At 40.0% G+C, this 14,707-nt stretch overlaps 1 protein-coding gene across 6 annotated transcripts in view; it reads left to right on the top strand.

Moving 5' to 3' along the window:
* The window catches only part of Rmnd1 (required for meiotic nuclear division 1 homolog), a 75,250-nt gene extending 60,785 nt beyond the window's left edge, over positions 1-14,465 (top strand). For 4 of the 6 annotated variants that reach the window (XM_046427442.2, XM_046427440.2, XM_046427441.2 and 1 more), the window contains 4 exons: positions 113-189; positions 5,573-5,693; positions 13,713-13,829; positions 14,254-14,465. In XM_046427442.2, coding sequence (XP_046283398.1) covers positions 113-189; positions 5,573-5,693; positions 13,713-13,829; positions 14,254-14,286 — 348 coding nt within the window. In that variant the 3' untranslated portion in view covers positions 14,287-14,465. Of the gene's footprint in view, positions 1-112; positions 190-4,457; positions 4,578-5,572; positions 5,694-10,140; positions 10,757-13,712; positions 13,830-14,253 lie in introns of those variants that run through there. The other 2 variants (XR_006847987.2, XM_046427444.2) reach the window with 2 other exon arrangements.
* The last annotated feature ends 242 nt before the right edge of the window (positions 14,466-14,707 follow it).

Raw genomic sequence — 14,707 nt, 5'->3', positions numbered from 1 at the left:
CTCAGTGCTGGTGCAATTTTTAAAAATACTCTATTCTTTGTTAGTTGAATCCACAGGTGAAGAACCCACAGAAAAAGGGCTGACTGTGTATGTTTTCCCCCCTCCCAAATAGGCTTTAAAAGCTGGCAAGAAAGTGAAACTGTCTCATAAAGAAGTTATGCAGAAAATGGGTGAACTCTTTGCCCTAAGGTAAAATTTTCTTTTTGTAAATATAACATTTCATATGCTTAAAATATCAAGAAAACATTCCTGTATATTAAAGAGAAAACATTTAAGCCGGGCATGGTGTCACACGCCTGTAATCCCAGTGGCTCAGGAGGATGAGGCAGGAGGATCACGAGTTCAAAGCCAGCCTCAGCAAAAGCGAGGCACTAAGCAACTCAGTGAGACCCTGTCTCTAAATAAAATAAAAAATGGGGCTGGGGGTGTGGCTCAGTGGTCAAGTGCCCCTGAGTTCAATCCTTAGTATCAAAAACAGAGAGAGAGAGAGAGAAAAAAATTTGCCTTGATGGGAATTACAGCTATTTTTCTTTCACTGATTACTAGCATGGAGAACTCTTACCCATGAGAACCAAGCAGGCTGTATTAGGACTATACTGGAGGATAATCAGCATGTATAAGAGATTTTAATTGGTCTACATTAAACCATATCAAGGGCACAATAGATGCTCTTTGAAGGTAGGAAGATTCAGTCTAGAATTTGGTTAATGGGAATTCTCAGTAAAAATATATCACTGCATCATGTTGCTAAATCACTTAATTGCTACTGAAAAGTTATATACCATATTTCATTGAATTTCAGTCACTATAAAATGTCATAGACAAGGAAAACCCTGCCACTTAAACTATAATAATGCTTTTTTATGTTTATATTTATTTCATACTGAAATGAAAAATTCAGGAGATATAAATGGATCCAGAATTCAGGAGATACACCACTTTTAGCCGAATTGTGGCTCAGTGGTAGAGCACTTGCCTAGCACGTGTGAAGCACTGGGTTTGATCCCTGGCCCCACATAAAAATAAAAATAAAGGTATTGTGTCCATCTACAACTAAGAAGAATTTAAAAAGATATATAACTTTCTTCCTCCATGAAAACAGAGTTATCTAGTTATAGAATTGTAGTAACCTAAGAGAATGATGGAATTTGTCTACATATTGAATCATTGCCACATCATGTTTTCATACTGATAATGTTTTCATAAACCTTTAGTGGTTAGGTAAAGAACTGGAAAAGAATGGCTGCCTTTTATTGTTTTTCTGTCTGTAAGAAAAAGTTTTCTATTTTGGCATTTTTTCATTTTTGTGTATGACAGTAGAATGTATTTTGGCAGAATATGCACATATAGAGTATAACTAATTCCATTTAGGTTCCCGCTCTTGTGGTCATAACTGGTGTGGAATTACCCTGGTTTTTTATACAAATACAAGGTTAGGAAAGTTATGACCAATGAATTCTATTGTTTCCTATTCCCCCCTCCGTCCCTTCCCTTTGTCTAATCCAGTGGACTTTTATTATCCCCACCACCCTCCCTTGTTGTGGGTTAGCATCCACAAGTCAGACCATTTGGCCTTTGGTTCTTTGGGATTGGTTTATTTCACTTAGCATGATATTCTCCGGTTCCATACATTTACCGGTAAATGCTATAATTTCATTCTTTATGTCGAGTAATATTCCGTTGGGTGTATATAACACATTTTCTTTATCCATTCATCTATTGAAGGATACCTAGGTTGTTTCCATAGCTTGGCTCCTGTGAGTTGAGTTGCTATAAACATTGATGTGACTGCGTCACTACAGTCGGATGATTTTAAGACCTTTGGATATACCGAGGAGTGGGATAACAGGGTCAAATGGTGGTTCCATTCCAAGTTTTCTAAGGAATCTCCATACTGCTTTCCATAGTGGTTGCACCAATTTGCAGTCCCACCAACAATGTATGAGAGTACCTTTCTCCCCACATCCTCACCAACATATACTGTTACTTGTATTCTTTATAACTGCCATTCCGACTGGAGTGAGATGGAATCTCAAGTGTAGTTTTAATTTACATCAACATTATAAAAATGGCCCTAATACCAAAAGTACTATACAGATTTAATGCAATTCCTATAAAGATCCCAATGACGTTCTTCACAAAAATAGAAAAAACAATCATGAAGTTCACTTGGGAAAATAAGAGGCCCAGAATAGCCAGAGCCATCCTTAGCAAGAAAAGCAATGCAGGAGGCATCACAATACCAGACCTTAAATTATACTACAGAGCATGGCATTGGCACCAAAACAGACATGAAGACCAATAAAAGACACACCCCCATAAATACAGTTATCTCATCTCAGACACAGGCACTATAACCGCACATTGGAGAAAAGATAGCCTTTCAACAAATGGTGCTGGAAAAACTGGAAATCCATATGAAATTGAACCCCTATCTCTCACCCTGCACAAAACTCAACTCTAAGTGGATCAAGGACCTAGGCATTAGACCAGAGACCCCTGCAGTTACTAGAAGAAAAAGTAGGCCAACTCGCCAACATGTCAGCTTGGGAACCAAATTCCTCAACAAGACTCCCTAAGGCTCAAGAACCAGTAAATGGAATGGTATCAAACTGAAAAGCTGCTTCACAGCAAAGGAAGCAATCAAGAACATGTACAGAGATCCTGCAGAATGGGAGAACATCTGCCCCGCCAGTACCACAGATAAGGCATAATTTCCAGGATATATAAAGAACTCAAAAATCTTAACACCAAAAAATTAATAACCCAATCAATAAATAGGCAAAGGAACTGAACAAACATTTCACAGAAGAAATATGAATGGTCAAAAAGTATGAAAAAAATGTTCAACATATCTAGCAATTATAATAATGTGTTTTAATCTTAGAATTTAGATTTTAGATACATAGCCCTTTAGTCTTAATTTTTATGGATTCCCTCTTAAACATGCAGAAAGGAAGCTATTGGAAATAGTTCAAGGTAATGACAAATAAGTTACAACTGTCACATTTTAACAGACCCATCAATAATTTTTAAGATACCTCCCATATTTACAGATGTTAAATGGAAAGGACTGTGACCTAAAATTTATGAAATACAGTAATGCACATTGTAAATAAATGTCTGGCAATGTTTTTAGTTTAATTTTTTGTATTAGGGATTGATGTCAATGGTGCTTTACCACTGAGCTACACCCCCAGCCCTTTTTGAGACAGGGTCTCACTAAGTTGCTTGGGGCCTTGCTAAGTTGTTGAGGCTGGCCTCAAACTTGTGATCCTCCTGCCTCAGCCTCCTGAGTCGCTGAGATTACTGGCATACACCACCACACCTGGCTTCAGTTTGTTTTATTCTTATAATTGTCCAAGGATTTATGGAATAAAACATCCTGGATATTGCTTTTTGTCTCACTGGGCAGTATTATCCAGTTTTATTCCTTCTAATGTATTGAATTACCAGAGCTCCTTGTAAATGTTTACCCTAGGCTGCTGCTGCTGCTTAGATATTCTGCCTGGAGAGAAGCAGTTCAGTGTTTCATCATCCATGCATTTCTCATAGTTTAGGGACCCTAACTCAAGGTCATTCTTTAGGAGCAATCCCATGGCAGAAGTGGAAAAGCTGCATTCTTCTCTCTTGTTCTCTTAGTAATGCAGGCAGAAGCTGATGCTGCAAATTATAATATCAGACCTCAAATGTAGCTGAGTGAGGTGGTGCACACCTATAATCCCAGCTACTTAGGAGGCTGAGGGAGGAGAATAACAAGTTGGAGGCCAGGCTGGGCAACTTAGCAAGACCACATCCCCAAATAAAATAAAAAGGCCTAGCTATATAGTTCAGTGGTAGAGTGCTTATCTATAATGGATAAAGAGCTTGGTTCAATCTGCAGTCCCACAAAATAAATAAAGCCTCAAAAGTTAGAACTAAATATACTTAGATTTGTAAGTTTCTATAAGGCTTCCAGATGGGCACATACCTTTATTTTTTATTTATTTTCATGTAGTGCTGAGGATCCAACCCAGTGTCTCACACATGCTAGGCGAGCACTCTACCACTGAGGTCCATCCCCAGCGCTATAAGGCTGACTTTTCTATCCAAAGTTTCCTTATTCTTAAAATAAAAGTGCATGTGTGTTAATAAAGGAAGGTGATGAATCTGAAAAGAAACATGGCAAGGTATATTGGGTGAAGTCACAACAGAAAAAAATCATTCACATTTAGTTTGATAGCATGTATGCACAGGGAGCATCTATAAGGCCACATTGAAGTGTTCACAGGGCCTGTCATTGGAGAGAATAAAGGATTTGAGTCATGTATTTACTAGGGTTTACCACTATTTTTCTCAACTCCTGTCTAGGATATTTTCTTTTTTATAGTAAGCAACTATTTATGTGTAACTTTTACAACTTAAATCTTCACTTATTTAAAATTTTTTAAGTAAACTTAGACCTCTATACAAAACAGAAACTGAGAGGGAGAGAAAGAATGGATGTGTGAGTCTGCTTGTCCAGTGTTTGCATAATCACTGGAAGGATGCAGAGGAAACGGGCCACCATAGGAAGTGGGAGGAGAGGAGAGCTGAAGGTAAGAATGGGAGAAAGCTGTGTGGTGGCCACACTGTAATCCCGCTCCTGAGGAGTCTGAGGCAGGAAGATTGCAAATTTACTACCAGCCTGGGCAACTTAACCAGACCTCATCTCAAAAATAAAAAATTTTAAAAAGGGATGGGTGTGGCTAAGTGGTAAAATGAGGCCCAAGGTTCAGTCACCCCCACACCCACAATTAAGAGTACTATTTGTCAATTTTACCTATACATATAAATGTATATACACTTTTTTTTTTCTTTTTGGTACTGTGGATTGAACTCGGGGGCCCTTAACCACTGAGCAACATCCCCAGGCTTTTGGTTGTTGTTGTTGTTGTTTTTAAGAGAGATTCTTGTTAAGTTACTCAAGATCTTGCTAAATTACTATACTCAGGGACTCACTAAATTGCTGAGGATGGCTTTTTTGGGGGTGGGGTACTGGGGATGGAACTCGGGGGCACTTGACCACTGAGCCACATCCCCAGCCCTCTTTGTATTTTATTTAGAGACAGGGTCTCACTGAGTTGCTTAGTGCCTCGCTTTTGTTGAGGCTGGCTTTGAACTCTTGATCCTCCTGCCTCAGCCTCCCAAGCTGCTAGGATTATGTGTGTGCCTATCCCAGCTGAAGATGGCTTTGAACTTTCGATGCTCCTGCCTCAGCCTCCCAAATTGCTGGGATGACAGGCTTATACCTGTATATATTTTTAAAATTCTGAACTTTGTATTACCTATCCCTCCCAAATATGTGTGTGTATATTATAAGCTTTTTGTAATGAAAAAGAAACAACTTTAGAAATTGAAAACAGAATGTAATTAAAGACTGGATTAATTTGGTTGAGAATTTTAAAATTTTTTTCAGTGTTTAGATTTAAGTTACAAGTATTTTGCAAATGTCAGCACTTTAAAATGTTCTCATATAGCACAATATAAGTATGAAATAGAAACACTGATTTTTAATTCAAGATAAAAAGATTATGATTTTCCTTTTTTTAAGGCACCGTATAAACTTGAGTTCAGACTTCCTGATCACTCCTGATTTCTACTGGGACAGGGAAAACTTGGAGGAACTTTATGATAAAACTTGTCAATTCCTTAGCATTACTCGAAGAGTTAAGGTATGTACTTTGCACTTTTGTTAAGAGAAAAAATGTTGTTGACTACAATTTGCATGACTATGGCACTTAAATTAAGTGAACATGGTAACTGTTTTCAGGGATATATCTTCTTTAACTTCTGTTCAGATCTCTTCAAATGGCCCTTTTGTCCTCTTTACACTCACATTTCAACTTTTTGAGTCAGGATCTTCTGATATTTGCTTCAAAGATGAGATTTGTAGGAGTTTGAAGGCCTAACAGTGCATTAGGAAATTCTTGTCATGTTTAAGCAAGAGTTTGGGGAGTCCTGAATTATTATGGAGACACTGAAAACAGAAATAAACTTAAGGAAAAATCCTGTATGATGAATCAAGCGACTGACAATCGCAGGCCAGGGAGGACAAAAGTTGACTAATATTTGTCTGCAGGTGACAGACAGAAAGGTGGCCAAACAAAGAAGAATCAGGGGAAGGGTAATAAACTAAATTTAAGAAGTGCTGAGATTCGATAAGAATAAGTTACCCAAAGAAAACTCTCTCTGAGGTACTTAGAAGAGTGGAGGTAAAATGGAGAGGAGAAGGGCTGGGGTGGGGCGGGGGCTTGGTGGTGGAGCTCTTGCCTAGCCCATGTGAGGCTCTGGGTTCGGTCCTCAGCACCACATAAAAATAAGTCTTGTGTCCATCCACAACTAAAAAATATTAAAAAAAAAAAAAAATGTGCCTGGAGAGGAGAAGCATCCTTCTCAAGGCCGTTGTGGAGGTGGAAGCCGTGGAGTGTACTACATGGCGAAAGAGCAGAGCAAATAGAAAGTGGTGGTGCTACAGGTGCAGAGTTCTATGACACTGTGTCACACATGTCAATCCGTGTAGCCACAGGATCAAAATGCTTCACATCTCCCTCAGGCACCCCTTCATACCCACACCAGCCTCCACCCCCCAGCTTCACCAGCTTCACAGCCTGACAGTACTAATCTGTTCTCCATCTCCATATTTTTATTATAAGTAGAATCAGTGTGTAACTTTTAAAATCAGCTTTTTTCACTGACCAGCATGTACTGCCTTTGAGAGCCTTCCATATTGTTGGGTATATCAATTCTGACTTCCTGAGGATTGCTGAGACTTTTAAAAGTTTTGTTTTATTGATGTTGTTTTGAGCATATCTCCTCCCACAGATATTCAGTGGCTATTGTGGTCATTATACAGACAGCACAGTCTTCTGTTTCCACATTTTACCAGATCAAATGAAGCATATAAACTTTACTTCCCACTACATCCCTCTTTCCCGTATTTGTAAATCTTAACTATTCTTTTTCCCATTTTTTTCTATAGATATTAAGAACTTAATCAGATAGTGTTATCATTTTTGCTTCAACCATCAAATATAATTTTAGAAAACTCAGAAGAAAAGTTTGTTGTATTACCCATATTCTTATCTTTCTGTTCTTTCCCTTCCTTCTTATGTCCATGATTTCTTCATTTATTATTTTCTTCCTTTTCAAGAATTTTCTTTACCTGTAATCCCAGCGGCTTAGGAGGCTGAGGCAATAAGATCGAGAGTTCAAAGCCAGCCTCAGCAAAAGCAAGGCACAAGCAATTCAGTGAGACCCTGTCTCTAAATAAAATACAAAATAGGGCTGGGGATGTGGCTCAGTGGTTGAGTGCCCCTGAGTTCAATCCCCGGTACCAAAAAAAAAAAGAGAGAGAGAAAGAATTTTCTTTAGCCACTTTTTAAAGATAAGTCTGCTGATACACATTTGCTTAGTTTTTCCATCCCCTCCATTAATTTTCCCTCCACTCCTGAAAGATCTTTTCACAAGGTACAGGATTTGGGGTTGATAATTCTTTTCTTACACCTGAAAAATGCTGGGCCACTTCCCCCTGGCCTCCCTGGCTGCTGACAGGAAATCTGCTGTCATTCTACAACTTGCACCTTAGATCTTTTATTATAGTCCAAGTCTTTTGAAGCTCTGTTCATTTTTTCTGGTGTATTTTTCTCTCTGTCGTGCGGGTGGGGTAGTTTCTGTTGTTCCACCTGCAGGTTCACCCCTTCTTTCTTCTGTCATATTCATTTTCCTATTGAGGATGAATTTTTTATTTCATTGTGTTTCACTTTCAGTTCTAAAATTTCTGTTTCTTCTTTACATCTTCTGTTTCTCTACTGAGAGTGTCTGTTAACTGACTTTTTTCATTCCCTCCAAATAATTTTAATACTTCCAGTTTCCTTCATTGCCACAAGTGTTTATATTCTATGGGTTTTGCTTGATATGCAAGGTCCTCACTACTCTATTCCTTTTTCAGTCTTGTTTCCAATCACTCCCTACATTCACCTTGGTGTTCCATCAAAAAGCAGTGACTTGTTGGGCATGGTTGTGCACACCTGTAATCCCAGTGCCTTGGGAAGCTGAGGCAGGAGAATCACAAGTTCAAGACCAGCCTTAACAACTTAGTGAGATCCTATCTGAAGATAGTTTAAAGGGAGCGGGCTGGAGATGTGACTCAGTAGTTAAGCATCCCTGGGTTCAATCCTCAGCACCAAAAAAAAAAAAAAAAAGAAAGAAAGAAAGAAATTACTTAGCTGGACATAGTAGCTCAATCTTATCATCCCAGCTACCTGGGAGACTAGGGCAGAAGGATGACAAATTCAAAGCCAGCCTCCACAATGACACCTTGTGTCAAAATATTTTTTTAAAGGCTCAGTGCCACTGCGTTGAGGGAAGCATATGCTTTCCTTATATTTTTCAAAGTGCCCAACATCCTACAGAGTAGACATCAAGAGTGGTCAGATAAGTGAAAGGTAGCCTTAAAGTGCCTGTTTTACTGCCCTCACCACTAGCAAGTTAGTTGTTCATTACCCAGTCTCACTCAGGCATCTCTCTGGTGTTAAATCTTCCACTTGAGTTAGGAAGCATTCCTGTAAGTTCTCAAACTACATTTTCTCTTAAGTGTTTTCTTGGCATCCCCACAAACAATCAAGACTAGTTGAATAGTGTGTAAGATTTAAAAGTGACTTGTGTTAGTCACCTTTCGATCACTTTAACAGAAATACCTGATAATGAACTTACAAGGAACACAGGTTTATTTTGGCTCACAGTGTGGGAGGTTTCAGTCCTTGATCGATTGGCCCACTGTTAAGGGCCTGTAATGAAGCAGCACACCATAGTGGGAGCATGTGGCAGAGCAAACCACTTACATCACAAGCTAGGAAGTGCTGTGGTTTAGATATGAGGTATCCCCCACAAACTCATGTGTGAGACCATGCAAGAAAGCTTCAGAGGTGAAACGACTGGGTTGAGAGAGACAACCTAATCACTGCATCAATCCACTGATAGGGATTTACTGGGTGGTGACTGTAGGCAGGTCGAGTGTGGCTAGAGGAGCTGGGTTGATGGGTGCATGCATGCGGGGGTGGGGGTGGGGGGTGGCGTATATTTTGTCCTTCTTGAGTGGAGCTCTGTCTACTCCTGAGTTGCTTTCCTCTGCCGCGCCCTTCTTAAGTGATGTTCTGCCTCACCTCTGGCCCAAAGTGGAACTGGCTATCTATGAACTGAGACTTCCGAAACTGAGCACCAAATACATTTTTTCTCTTCCAATTGTTCTTGTCAGGTCTTTTGGCCACAGTGGGTGAAAAAGCTGACTAAAACAGGAAGCATACTCCCGGTGACCTAAAGATCTTCTATTAAGCTCCACCTCTTAATGGTTCTACCATTTCCCAATAACTCCACCTGGAGATTAAGCCTTTAACACAATGGCCTTTCGGGGACAGCTCAACATTCTGTTGGCACCACAGCTAAATCAAAAGAAGAATGAATTTGGTTCTGGCCTTCAACAAGCCATTTGGTCTTTCAAGAAGACTAGGGGAAAGCTGGTCTTTATTTTTGTTTTTTCCCCCAAGATAAGTCTTGGGGAAATCAGGAGATGGGGCGAAAGACGTGCTGAAAAGCAGTCAAAAAACTTGAGGGCAGAGGTCAGGTCATTTCATTTGGTAATTGGATCACTGGAAAAAAATCTTCAGAGAGCAGTTAGAGCACTGTGGGGGAGGGGTACAGAAACCAGTTTGCAGCCAGTGCCATGTGCCATTTTATCAAATTGGTGTCCCTGTCACAGATAGTTCTCGTGCTACCTGCTCCATGAGCACTCCTTTTCATGACTTATACTCCACCTTTTCTTGTTAATTTTCAGGTATAATCCTAATCCCTCGTCTACCAAGTATTGCCCAGTTGACTCCCAAATCTCACAGACCCCTTCCACATTTACATATCTTATAGCTTTCCTTCTAAATACACGTGCCATTTCTACTGGAATGTGAGCTTCTTGAGATCAGAGACTATGATTATTTGCTTCCCAGTTTTGGCAAAGCTGCCACATACGGTAGGTTCTTGAATTTGTAGAATAGATCAGTATTGACATTTCAAAGTGAAACTCATTGTATTCTTCAGAAAAGATTCACCCATTCCTGTTTTCTATTTTAGCTACTGGCAGAACCATCAAGCCTCGCCATCTAGTCATTCAGTCAGAAAATTAAAGTCATCTGGGAGTCTTCTTTTTGCGTCACCCTCCACTTCTCATCTGTCAGACCATCTCTCCATTCCTAACTAAGTATCAGTCATTCATTGGGAGATATTTATTGAAAGCCTAGGTGATAAGCCCTGGACTAATGAACAACAGATAGGATTGCCGTACCGACCCCAGCCTTGAGGTCCCCCCATAGTTAACATGCATCCCTACTGTTGCTTGGCCTCCTCCCTCCCCTGGACTAGTCTAAGACCTTCTGCACCCTCGGTCCAGAAGGCAGAGACATATCGTCTCACTTGCCATTCTGCCTTCTTTCCTGTAGAACAGTGAATCTTAAAACAAGTATTTCAGAATTGGGGGGGGAAAAAAAAAGGACTCTCTTTTAATAAAGCCTAGACATTATAGTGTGGCATATTTTTTGTTGCTGCTGTAACAAATTACCACAAGCTTACCATTTTACAGTTTTATAGGTAAGAAGCCTGACATAGATCTCATTGGGCTAAAATCAAGGAGTTTGTAGGCCTTTCTTTCTTTCTGGAGGCTGCCTACATCCTGTGTCTCAGCCCCTACTTCAGTCTAGCAAAGGCAAGTTGAGTCTTCCTTGCATTGTATCATTCTGAATTCTTCTATTTCTACACTTAAAAGATCCGGTGATTACATTGGGCTCACCCAGATAACCTAGCCTTACCTGTCTTAAGGTCAGCTGATTAGCAATCTTACAGTCTTGTGATGTTCATAGGTTCTAGCAACAGCTGCAAATATCTATAGGATGGGGGGCATTATTCTACCTATACTACTTGGGTACTCAATGCCTCTGAGAATATATTTACCTGACTTCCAAGCACTTCTTCCAAGTTATGCACTGTCTAGATATGTTCCCTGTGTGCTGTTTCCTGTTTGAAATAAATGTTCCCTTTCTGCCACCTCCCATTTCTTCCTGGCAACTGCCTGTTGAAGGCCTACTTCACATTGAGCACCCCCATGAAGCCTTCCGTTCTTTCCTTCTTCATTTGCTTACGTGACACAAGTGCCTCTATAGCTAAATGAAATAGGAAGCATGTAGTAGCAGAGACTCTTGATTGCACATTTCAACATGTTTTCAAATGCTTGGGTTAACTGGGTTTTGGAACTAACTTATATTTAATAGGATACTTTCAACAGAAAAAGGGAGGGAAGAAAGGGAAGGAGGTGGTCAAGTAAAAGGAAGGAAGGAAGGAAGGAAAAACTGTTATAAATATTCAGATTAGACATCACAGGTGACCATGAAGTCTATAGAGTGTGGGTGAATGTTATTGTTGTAGTTCACCACTGTAGAATCCATGAACAGGATAGGATGCACCAAGAGTTTTTTGTCAATTTTCGCACTAAGATTAGTCTCAATCCTCACTGGATAAACTTGCACTTCAGCATACTCCCATGAATGACACCCCCTCCTTTTTTTGGTCACCAGGGATTGAACCCAGGGATACTTAACCACTGAGCCACACCCCCAGCCCTTTTTTGTATTTTATTTAGAGACAGGGTCTCAGTTGCTTAAGGCCTCAGCCTCCAGAGTCGCTGGGATTACAAGTATGCACTACCACGCCTGGCTCAAAACTATTTTGGAAAGTTTGTTCCTAGACTTTCCAGTTTTCAAAACAAAGCACAGAGGGCTGGGGTTGTGGCTCACTGGTAGAGCGCTTACCTGGCACGTGTGAGGCACTGGGTTCGATCCTCAGCACCACATAAAAATAAATAAAGGCATGGTGTCCATCTACAACTAAAAAAAAACAAAAAAAGCACAAAGCAGAGATATTAAGCAGGTATATAACTTGCCAGTAGTCAGACAGGTTTTAAATTCAGTATTTTCTGTGAATCCCCAAAACCAGCAGATAAGTCATCATACTACAGAACCTTTGCTGCTCAGAGTAAAAAGTAGCACCAGGTAGTGGTGAGTAGGCAGGACATGTTCGGTGTTGGGTTTTAGTAGAAGGTAACCATTGTTTTTAACATCTTAAGGCCATGCTTTAAAAAAAAAACAGAAACAAAAACATGTTTTGTCTTTTTTCTTAGTACTGGGGACTGAATCCAGGGCAGCTTCACCACTGAACCACATTGCAGCCCTTTTTTTTTAAATTTTGAGACAGGGTCTCAATGTATCAGCCTCCCAAATTGCTGGGATTACAAGGGTGTGCCACCAGGCCCAGCTAAATTTGCCCTTTAAAACTGCTAACCACCTAAGGATGAATGGGCATGCCTGTAATCCCAGGGAATCAGGAGTCTGAGGCAGTATTGCAAATTCAAGGTTAGTCTTGGCAATTCAGTAAGACCCCATATCTCAATAAAATTTTAAAAAGAGCCAGGGATCAACTGAGACAATGTATATCTCCTTTAGAATAGTCATTATGAGACTTTGACCAGCCAGGGTCATCACCTGAAGTAGCCATAGGTGATGGATCTTTACCCCTCATCAACCCTTAAGATTAAGGGATCAAATTCCGGGGTGTTAGGGATTTGGGGTAGGGCTACATAATCTTAAAGGAAACACCCACAGGCCATTAAGATACAAAGTTTACAGGCATGCCCTGTAAAATGAAGGATAGTGCAGAAGAAAAACTGGAGTGAAATTCTCCAGCTCCACCCTGTCTCCACCTCTTGTCCAGCTCCTAGCACTGTCCCTCAATAACTATTAACACCCCACACCAAAGGGTTGCTCTCCCTCTGGAGACAGTCTGCATTCTCCCTTGTGTTTTGCTTTCTTTGACCACAAAGGCATCTCTATTGAAAATGCCCCCCCACACCCCTTTTCCCTTGAATGTGTCTTTCCTTTCCTAAATAAACCTGTCTGTGCCTTTGGAAGAAAAAAAGGGGGTGGGGAGGTGCTGCTGGGGATGTAGCTCAGAAGAATGCTCTCTTTAATCTCCACTACCAAAACTAAAACAATGAAAGGCAGCTACCAAAAACAAAGACTCAGAAACCTCATTTTTTATATCTTCTACCAAAATCTTAGAAATAGCCAGGCACACATTAGTAATTCCAGCAACTAGGGAAGCTGAGGCTGGAAAATGGCAAATTCAAGGCCAGCCTGGGCAATTTAGCAAGAGTCCCCCACATACAAAAAAAAAGGGGGTAGGGGATGTGGCTCACTAGTAGAGCACCCTGGGTTCAATCCCCAAGGGGGGATGGAAGAGCTTTACAAAGACTGGCATGCACATATTTCTTAAATCTGCATTACAAAATGCCTCTAGGAGACTGACTGGAAAGAATGGCTTCTTGACTTTGGGGAAGAGATGAAAAGTGGGAGGGTTTTTGTTTTGCAGTACTGTGCATAGAATCCAGCTCCACCCTGTCTCCACTCAGTGGTAACACTGAGCAACATCCCCAGCCCTTTTTGAGACAGGACCTAAGTTGTTGAGGCTGGTCTTAAACTTTCTGTCCTTAGCATTCAGTCACTGGAATTACATGGGTATACCACTGCACCTGGCTTTATTTCTTAAAAATAAATAAATTTAAATTGTATAAATATACCAAAAGATTTTTTTTAATACAGGTCATGAATGAAAAACTTCAGCACTGCATGGAACTAACAGATCTAATGCGGAATCATCTGAATGAGAAGAGGGCACTGCGCTTGGAGTGGATGATCGTCATCCTCATCACCATTGAGGTGAATAGAAACTGTGACACAATAATTTTCTACCTTTTTACAATGGAAGGGCCTAGGATAATAAAGACGATTTGAGATACAAAGTTATAGCAGGAAAGGGGATAACTTTTAACTACTAATTCAATTCACAAAAGGGGCTCAAGTTTCAAATGACTGATATTTCACAATTGCCAAGTGTAATTTTTGGAAAGGTCCCACATTTTAAAGGTAGCATTTAGAAGTTCTAGTTGTGAATTTATTATGTATAGCCCAACATCAATTGACTGGGCCTCAGATTTGCAGCTTGGCATGGAGAAAGGCAAGTATTTACTCGAGGAGCATTTTTCATTAATCATGATCCTGGAAGTCATTGTAGTTTGCAGCAATACATTTGTTTACTGTGGAGTTAATTTTTTTTTTTTTTTTTTTTTTTAATCATCCTAAGGTAATGTTTGAGCTGGGACGAGTATTTTTCTGATCCTGTGATAACCAAAGAGATTCAAGAGATATTCAAGTTCTGCAATCAAAAATGAACATTCACTACTGGGTGATCTCTTATTTAATAGATATTTAATTATTTCAAATATCAAGAAATTGTTACAATGGTCTTTTTCAGCTCTAAATATATTATTGCTTGAATAAAAATTAGGAAGAGTACAGTGTTTTGAGTCTGCATCAATGACAGTTCAAAAGAAAATTGTTTTTCCTCAGATTAAAGAACTCTGGATGATAACCTTAGCATCCAGGAAATCTCAGCAGATTCCCCTGGGTTTTTGGTATTGAACCCAGACTTTTTAACTACTGACTGAGCTGCATCCCCAGCACTTTTTGAGACAGGGTCTCACCAAGTTGCTGAGGATTGTGCCACTGCAGGCACAATCATACTTCTTAAACAAATA

Source organism: Marmota monax, unplaced genomic scaffold, assembly GCF_021218885.2.
Source record: "Marmota monax isolate L192 unplaced genomic scaffold, Marmota_monax_Labrador192_F-V1.1 WCK01_AAM20220418_F8-fsc00114, whole genome shotgun sequence".
Taxonomy (NCBI): domain Eukaryota; kingdom Metazoa; phylum Chordata; class Mammalia; order Rodentia; family Sciuridae; genus Marmota; species Marmota monax.
Note: the sequence above shows the minus strand (reverse complement) of the source record. Positions and strands in the feature narration are given on the sequence as shown.